This window comes from Phoenix dactylifera, chromosome 11, assembly GCF_009389715.1.
Source record: "Phoenix dactylifera cultivar Barhee BC4 chromosome 11, palm_55x_up_171113_PBpolish2nd_filt_p, whole genome shotgun sequence".
In the NCBI taxonomy this organism is placed as follows: domain Eukaryota; kingdom Viridiplantae; phylum Streptophyta; class Magnoliopsida; order Arecales; family Arecaceae; genus Phoenix; species Phoenix dactylifera.
Genome location: NC_052402.1, coordinates 16,288,802 through 16,298,180, shown reverse-complemented (window position 1 = coordinate 16,298,180; position 9,379 = coordinate 16,288,802). Strand labels below are relative to the sequence as shown.

General features: G+C 45.5%; 1 protein-coding gene across 1 annotated transcript; it reads left to right on the top strand.

Annotated features, from left to right (window-relative positions):
- The first annotated feature begins 1,896 nt into the window (after positions 1 to 1,896).
- Positions 1,897 to 3,421, top strand: LOC103714615. Its single transcript, XM_008801923.3, has one exon. The coding sequence runs from the start codon at positions 2,078 to 2,080 to the stop codon at positions 2,879 to 2,881; it is 804 nt and encodes a 267-aa protein (XP_008800145.2). The 5' UTR covers positions 1,897 to 2,077; the 3' UTR covers positions 2,882 to 3,421.
- Positions 3,422 to 9,379: the final 5,958 nt, after the last annotated feature.

Here is a 9,379-nt window from a genome sequence, read left to right as displayed (position 1 = left end):
GATTATGAGTAAAAAAAATTCCTTACCTTAAAATTCAAAGGTCTGATCATATTAATGTTCTAATTAAATACTCTCGTATTCCATTGAGATGCTAAAACAACATTATTTTTTTTCGATGTGGCATAAAGAACGAACAAGGAAGCACCAAGAGGGCACTTTCCTCTCGTAATCTAATCCTATCTCCATTGTGGCCTCAATGATTATGAATGCCCCCGCCTTCCCCAACACCCTACCCCTTGGCCTCCATTTTTTTGGTAGAAAATTTGCCCCCCTCCCAATTTTTCTCTGAACCAATTTAAGTCAAAACTTATTATGACCCCAATCTTCTCTTTGCTATCAAACACGTGGATGACAAAGAGTTTCAATATCCAAAAAAATCTAGTAGGATTTTTCTTTTTCTCTAGAAGGATTTGGCCCTTCTCTAAAACATTTACTGTTATGCCTTTTTTCTAAATTTTTACCAACCATTCTCATCTTACCCAAACAAATCAGGAGAAATCATATTTTCTCCCTCCAATCCTCAATTTAAATTCAAAAGTCATCACTCTAATACACCATCCACGCCGCCCCCTCCCCCTCCCTCGGCAACCCACTTTTCTTCCGTTCTTTTGCGTCTTTCTTACCAAATGTCTATGAAAGAGAATAAAAAGGAATAAATAATGAAGAGAACATTTAACCCTTGTGTTAAATGGGGGTTAGAGATTCCACACGATTTTTTGGGCGTCACTGGAAAGATTGAAAGAAAAAAGTTTATAAAACTTTGGTATTTGTTATTGTCTCGTGACTACTCTTCTTAATTAAGAAAAATGATGAATCCAATTTTCATTAAATATAATAATACAACCTAATGTTAAATGGTATTTAATTTTGTTTTTCTTATACTTGGTGTTATTAGCATCCTACCAACCCCGCCCCTCCCAAACGAAAAAAATGTGGCTCTTTCCTTCGTGGACCAGGATAAAGTGTCGGCATATTTTTTTTTTTCCTTGTATCAGTTAGAAAAATAAAGCTGGCTGTACGAACTCACGGGTCCCACCAGCATTGGATTTGAGATAAATAGATAGCATCCAGATCTTACCAACTCGTTCCTATGAAGCAGCACCAAAAATTATGGAACTGGATGCCCCGCGCCCGGATGACTTATTGGTGGTTATGCTTTTTTTCTACCTGTATCAAGGTAGCGCTGGAGTGATGTACCCACATGTGAGACGGTGAGCCCACGAGTCGAAAAAAACACGCGAAAACTTACGATTTGTATCGAACATTTTCAGATGGAAGGGGGTCCAGTACAAACTGCTACGCGGGTGAGCTGGTCCCTCCATTTTTTTACCAGAAAAAAAAAAAGCAGCACTAAAAATTGAACAGATTGGCGGTACCTTTTTTATATAATGACACCGTAATTCTCGGGTTCGGACTTTAATTAAATACCGGACCCGCCCCGTCGGGTCCATCGTCCCCGACAGCTCCATCAGTGATCCCACCTCCGTTCTGATCCTCTTGTATACAGAAGACTCCACGCAGATTGGACGGTTGTCCTCAGCCTTATTCCTCCGATCCCGGGAATCCTATGCATTATAATTTCCTGCCGGCCCTAATCGGAACAGAAGGAAGGGAAGGTCCAGCAGTTGGACGGTCCTGATGGGGTCCCCACGGATCATGCCCTGCTCCCATCCCCCCCATCCCCTCCCTAGCCGAATTCATTGGATCGGAGGCCTCGGTTGGAGAAGGGCGTTTTCGTCCTTCTGATCAGCCGACATTGAATCCCACAGATCAGACGCTAAAACAAAGTTATTATTTTCTAAGAATTTTAAAAACGGGCGTGGCCGCGTGAATGATGGCATTTTCGTGATTATCGCGCACTTAGTATGACCTCTCTCGCCCCACGGTTCCGCTAAATGCACCCCCCCATCTGGAACCTGGAAAGGGAGAAAAGGGAAAAATTTGTTGATCTCGAAGACCAGGAGGTCAATTATATATAGGAGCCACCAGATAGCTCCCCAGATCCCGGTGGGAGAGCCGCAGCCGTCGCCGTTCCCCAGCCGAGAGATCGCCGGAGATGCCTCTGTAGTGGAGGAGAATGGGTTGCTGCTTCAGCAAAACGGAGGCTCCTTCCTGCGGCAAACCGCCGGAGCCTGAGGCGCCTCAGGAGGAGACGGTGAAGGAGGTGCTCTCGGAGACGCCGAAGCCGAGGGCGAGGACGAGGGAGGAAGGGATTGAGAAGGAGGAGTTAGGATTCGACAAGGTTTTGAAGGGGGGTCCATGTGTTAGCTCCATCAACGGAGGCTACGATGAGAGATCCGAGGAGAACTCCGAGGTCTGCAGCATAAGCGAGGGCTTCTCTGCCTCCACGATGGCGACGGACAGTAGAGTTGGGGAGGAGGGCGACGCGGAGGAGGTGGAGGGGGAGCCCAGGAGAGCGAGCGAGGAGAGATCCCCGGCAAAGTTCCAGAGGAAGCTTTCTCGCAACAGAGAAAGCGGCGCCAGCTGCGGCAGCGGGAGGATCTCTCAATCGCCGGTGAAAAGGAGGGCGGGTGCCGTCGGGCGGACGTATTCCGCCAGGGAGACGGGGCAGGGGAATGCGGCGAGGAGCCGTGTTCCGGCCGGGGATGCTTTCCGTAGAGACCCAGGGGAGAGGTCCGGCCGGAGGTCGGTGTCCCCGGCTGCGAAACGGGCCGCGGACCTGCGCAGCGCCACCACCGGTGGCCAATGCAGGGTGGTGCCGGCATCGAGGGGGAACGGCCGGTCGTCGCCGCTCCGAATCCCGCCGCCGCCGGATGAGGATGAAAGGAGGGCGGAGGAAGCAAGCTGTGGTGACGGCGGCGAGGGGAAGGAGTCGTTGGAGAATCCCCTCGTTTCCTTGGAGTGCTTCATCTTTCTCTAGTCTCTTGCCCTCCTGGGAGCGGTTTAGGTATGCAATCTGTTTTTAGGGTTAACTTTTCCAGGGTCAGCATTTCCGAATCGTAAGCGGGATAAAAAGAGAAGGGAAGTCATGAGAAAGGCAGGCTAATTTGGTGACGGTTATGGGCCGGATCCAACATAGCGCCCGGTGGTGCGGCTACCATCTACTTCTTAGAGATATCTAAATCATGGTTTAAGATAATCTTTCAGATGAAGCACATAGGTTACCGACTGAATGGCTGGCCAACCATTTTAGAATAATTTTTGAATTGAAGAGAGATGGTTATCTGGTTCACTCCGAAATATATTATTTTTCGACTTGTTTTAAATTTATCTCTATCCTTATTTTATAAATCATTCCTTTCAATTAAAAAAAAAAAGAAGCAAAGCTCTTCGCTGTTTTAAGTCGCGGGTGAGGGGAAGGATCACGATGTTCTTCCCCCGCTTGGGAACCGTTTGATCTTGATCGTACGGTCTAAATGTATTATAACTTCTCCTTATGATGAAAAGGGAACCTGATATATCTAACCATGGTACCTGCTGCGCGTCGTATTTTTGCCTTCGATATTTTTTTTTAATTCCTGAAAAGTGATATAAGTTTGAAGTATAATGAAAGAAATGGCCTTCAAGGCGTACGTTGGTTTTTTCCGGACGGTTGATGATAGTGTAGGCTGATTGATTGATTAGACGAAGGCCGTCAATTTATTCAGATGATGGGTCTCTGGCTCGGTCTTTTCCGCGGTGCTACTGCGACGAAGAAAGAAATGGAGCAAAGCAGTTGACTCTCTTGGTTCCAGACTATTAGAAGGGGAGCTGGGACTCATAATTTCCTTAAAAAAATTAGACTTTTATGCGACTCACGCAGCTATAAAGCATCTCCTACCTAGGACAAGACATGCTCTGAGTGGAGAGTGCATCCATCTCGAAGGCAACTCTACAGACAACATTTTAAGTAGAATAGACAGCCTTTACTTTTTGACATTAGGGCTGTTAACGAGCCGAGCCGAGCCCGAGCCTCCGCAGGCTCGGCTCGGCTCATTTCACCAACTTCCCGGCTCGGGCTCGGGCTCAGTACCGAGCCCAGGATTGGGCTCGGGCTCGGGCGGCATAGCTCGGGCTCGGGCTCGGGAAGCTCGTTTGCCCGAGCCCGAGCCCGAGCCCGAGCGGCGAGCCCGAGCCCGCCCCATCCCCAGCCCCATCCGGCCATCCCCATCTCTGTCTCCGTCGACCGTCGGAGAGAAGAACGAGCAGCCGCCAGCCGAGCTCAGTTCCGGCGGTTCGTCGGAGAAGAATGAAGGAAGGAAAGAGAAGAAGAAGAGAAGAAGGATAGAAAGAAATTAAAAAAAAGGAGAAGAATGACTCACCTTCTTCTTCTGAGACGAACGAAGGGCGGCGGAGGGAGCTCGGATCTGGAGAGCTCGCGGTCGTTAACAGCCCTAACGACCGGTGCCTTCTTCTGAGACGAACGAAGGGCGGCGGAGGGAGCTCGGATCTGGAGAGAGGGAGAGGGAGAGACGAACGAAGGCGACTCAGAAGAAAGAAATAAAAAAAGAGAAGACTCACCTCGTCGGCCGGTGCCTTCTTCTGAGACGAACGAAGGGCGGCGGAGGGAGCTCGGATCTGGAGAGCTCGCGGTCGTTAACAGCCCTAACGACCGGTGCCTTCTTCTTCTGAGACGAACGAAGGGCGGCGGAGGGAGCTCGGATCTGGAGAGCTCGCGAAAGCGACGATCGCCGGTGGAGGAGTCGGCAAAGAGGGGAAAAGAGAGAGGGGAGAAACGGAACCGAGCTCGGCATCGGCGGCGGAGGGAGGCAGCGAGTCATCGGCGGCGGAGGAGAAAGGCGAGAGGGGAGGGGAGGGACACCCGGAGGGGAGGAGGGGAGGGACACCCGGAAGAGGGGAGGGGAGGGCACCGGAAGCTTCTGGAGAAACCCAGAAGAAAGGAGAAGAAAAAAAGAAAAAAAAAAGAGGAGGTGGTCAGCCAGTCAGGTGGGAGGGAAGGATTAACGGATTGGGTTTGGATTAACGGGCTAAGTCCCAACCCAAACCAATCCAATTCGATTTTGGAGCTCTCTTTTGGGCTCGTTTGGGCTCGCGAGCTGCTCGGGCTCGAGCTCGGGCTCGGGCTCAGATTTAAACGGGCCTCATTTTGGGCTCGGGCTCAGGCTCGTTTGACTAACGAGCCGAGCTCGAGCCGGGCTTTTACCGAGCCGGGCCCGAGCCGAGCCCGAGCAGCTCGGCCCGTTTGACAGCCCTATTTGACATACGGCAGATGGTAAAAAATTCAGAGCCACACATGTTTACCGAAAGACTAATACAACTGCTAATTAGGTGGCTTTCTATATGGCGCAACACTAGTAGGATTTTTTTTTGTGAATGAGATAAATATTTTCTACTTATTTAGACAGCTTTTTGTCTCTAATTTGAATGGTTGTACTCATATACGTATGGTGTGAGAAGCCAATGTATAAAAAATAAAAAATTTAGAGTACCCGTGAGGTTACCCCTCACCGCGCGGGCATGGGCTCGTCGTGGTGCGGCCACCGTAATACCGTTACACAGCCACGCCTACTCCAAGATATTCCTCACAACACAAATAACTCATTGATGAAAAAAAATCATGTTAAGTTGATTTATAAAAAAATGTACTTTATATTTCACATGAGCAGAAATTAAAAATAATCACTTTAGAATTAGAACGGCAACATCATCAGTGAAGAGAAGGCCGGTTGCTCCTCCGTGGCGTCACCGTAGCTTCCTAGGAACCAAAGATATTATCTAGCATACCAGGGCCATAAACCAAATTGGAGAACGGGGAGACGAGTTTAGTACTGCTTTAGAAAAAATATTTATGATTTATACAGTAAAAAATATTTCTAAAATATATTTAATAATATTACCTAAGAAATGCTTTTATTATAAAAATAAAAAAATATTTTTAGAAGAAGATAGAAATATAGTTTCCGGCTTTACTTGTTCTCATGGAGGGAAGCAACGTTCAAACCCCTGAAACAAAGAAAAAGTAAAAGGGAAGCAAGTGTGGTGCAACACCCATTCGAAATAAAAGTAAATCTAACAACTTTCATGGATGCCAGGAAACAAAATCTTTTAGTCCGACAGAATCACGGAACCGGATGTGTGTGGTCTGCGGACTGGAGATTAAAAAGGTAAACAGGTCACGACACGGTAAGAGTTTTGCAGAGGGTGCGAGGTTCTCGTTTTACCCTCTGGATCTTTGCATGCAGAGCTCAGCTGGGGGAACCACGAGTTCGAACCAAAAAGACTTCAATTTTTCCTCAACTCAATTCCCAAAGTGCAAGGCTGGAAATGAGATGGCATGAAGCAGTGTACGAAAATTACCAGAAGCAATCAATAATTTGCCAGGTACAACTGAGGGAGAAAGATCACGGCTTCTACTTTTCCATCAAACGCAGCACCAAAGAGAATGAGGCGTAACTTGGACAGGGACATGTAAAATTAGTTGCAGAGTAGTGTGCAGGAAAAAAAACTGCAAACTTGAACCTAATCCATCACTTTGGTTTGGTTCTCTTTTTTTTTTTTTTGATATAGTTAGTTTGGTTTTTGTTCTAAAAAATTTAAACCAAAAAACCGGTTTGGTTTCGATTTAAATTTTCAAGAAACTAACCCAAATTAAAATTCCGACACACAAATATTGTCCTTCCACTAGAACAACCACCCGTCGTCTTTTTTCTCACCATATCTTCTTCATCTCACCACCATAACCACCGAGACCTCTCATCTAAAGGGGTGTCCCAACTCGCAACTCTTCTTCTCTCATTGGACCTCATCTCGCTACACATATTTTTCTTCTTTCCACCGCAACCACCAGAGCCCCCTTATCCCACTAATTCAAAGACAACTAATTCAAAGACAACGAGCCAATGGTATCATTGTCTTGCAGCCGGAGAGATTGTATGGGTGGCGGAGACATCTTTCTAATGCCTTCTGGAGTATCTCATCTCTTTCAAGCTCTATTATTTCGTCATAAAACTTATGCTAGAAACCTCCTTATCACAATGTCATACTTTGTACTCTTCAATGTTTTAATCTTCTCTTCTTTCTATTTGATTGCTTCACTTGCTATCCTTTTTTTTGATTCTTGGAATGGTGTTAGGGCGAAGAGAAATTTCGGAATAGAATGTCCACAAGAAATTAGAGAGCATCCAAAACGTCTCTCTAATCTAGATTGATCGTAAATCTTGTTTTCTCTCTTTTTTTTTTCTTCTAGGATCTGTAAATTTTTTTAAGGTCTGTTTAGCTATTTTTATAGAATCCTGTTGAAAATCCTGCAGAATATGTGAACTAGACTTTTTATTTAAGCATGGCCCTATATCAATCAAACTCTACCTAACTCAAATCCTATGGGGAAAAAAAAAAAAAAGGACCTCCATAGATCTTAAAATAGAAGCTAGAGAATTTTCGGCCGAATCCTATAGAAATATTCTAATAAACTCTTATATTGATTTTTCCAATAAAATTGCTAAGAACACTATCACAAACTAGTAATGCTCAGATCTTCTCAACCTCATACAACAAATTTAAAATTGCAGCTCTTCAACTAAAACTAAACCAATTTTTTTTTGTTCTGTTTCATTTATTTTGTGCACTCCCCGGCTTACTTTTGTTTTTCTTTTATTAATTTAAATTCGTTTGATTTTAATTTAATCTTTAAACAAATTCAACTAGCAGAGATAATAACTAAAAAGTTAAATAAGTTACTTGAGATACGCGCGTGGATCCTTTTTTTTTTTTTTTTTTTGGCTTAGGCGGGCGTCTCACAGTATGCGAGTACAGAGACATCCAATAAAGTTAGAAAATAATATATCACGGAGAGCCGTGGGCAGCTCTCCCCCCTGCATCTATAAAGTGCCGCCTGAGTGACTGCCTATGTAAAAGGCCACCCAATCAGCGGCTCCATTAGCCTCCCTATAAACATACCTGGCCAGAAAGGCATCCCCATCTCTACCCATGGCCCAAATATCTCGGAGTAGGGGATGGTCCCACCCCAACACCCTCCGACCCTCCTAGATCCACCCTATAATAATGGCCGAGTCACTCTCCATAATAATGGAGCGAGCCTACAATACTCACCGCGCATATCGAAGGCCCTCCCATGCAGCCCTCAGCTCGGCACTGGGGACCGAGGTCTCTGCTAGCTGATAGCCACCAGCCACTACTACACGAGAGCTCGGGTCCCTAATGACGAACCCAGCGCCCCTTCTACTTTCACCATCCTGTATCGACCCGTCAAAGTTAATCTCGAGGAAGCTCGGGGGTGGGGACTCCCAGATAAAAACACCAAACGAGGCACTGCATGAACGGAATGGGAGTCCCAGATATTCCGAACTATCAGAGGCCCACCTGACGAGGTCCCGTAACTAAGCTCCTCTGCTTGTACACAAGCACACTCTACCACATAACTCGGCGACATATGGTGTCCGCCAAAGATCCTAGCATTCCTGGCCAGCCAGATCTAGTAAGCAATGCACATAGCTCTAATAGCCACATGGCAAAGCTGGGGGCTAGCAGACCAGCATCGGATGACCCGCAAGGACTAATCCCTCAGTCCCCATACATCATGTGGAATCTCTGCTAGAGACCAAGACCTCCTCGACCACACACACTGTAGCAACTCATGCTCAACTGTCTCGTCGACATCACACGTCGGACACCGGGGGGAATCCTCACCCTACGGTCACTGAGTACCGATCTCGTCGGTAGGCAATCCCAAACCTGGTATAAGGGCATAGAAATCTCTCTGCAAAAAAATCAAAACAAACCTTTAAAAAAGCAAGTGCAATAGCAACTTTCTAAAATATTCCAATATGGACGGGAAACTCTTAAGTAAAAAACTCCTGCCACTAGTTTATAGATTTAAGCTAGAGCATTGCCAAGCCTTGTGCACTAAAAATATTATTATTTATGTCCACAACTCAACTTAAATATAGAGTTTCAGATTATTCGGTGAATTTAATGAGCTATATCTCCTTCAAAGTTTTCTTATTTCTATCAGTTTACACTCTTAAGAAGTTGTGTTTGCCATCTTGTCATCCAACCATGGCAGCATATATTCCACCTGCATAAGTGGTAAATAACTAAATTCCTTTTGTAATTGTTTTCTTCGTCAACAAAATCTAGCTTCATTAGATTGCTAACGTCCCAGATATCTCCGCAGATATAAATCTTCCAAAAGGTTATGCAGAGGTGGCCCTCCCCTCATCCATGTATATTTTGGCCATCAAACAAAGTTTTGTTTACTTATCCTGAATTCATCAACCCATGAGAATAATCACTGAAAGTGAGAAACAAAAGGTAAAACAAATAAAATAATGCGCCTGTTTTTATCTCTATAAGCAATTATCTCCTATCTGGGAAAAGATATATCTAAGATTTAATAAGTAACTAATATTGTGAATTAATAACCAACTATTGAACTTCAATAATAGAAACTAGTCTCTTG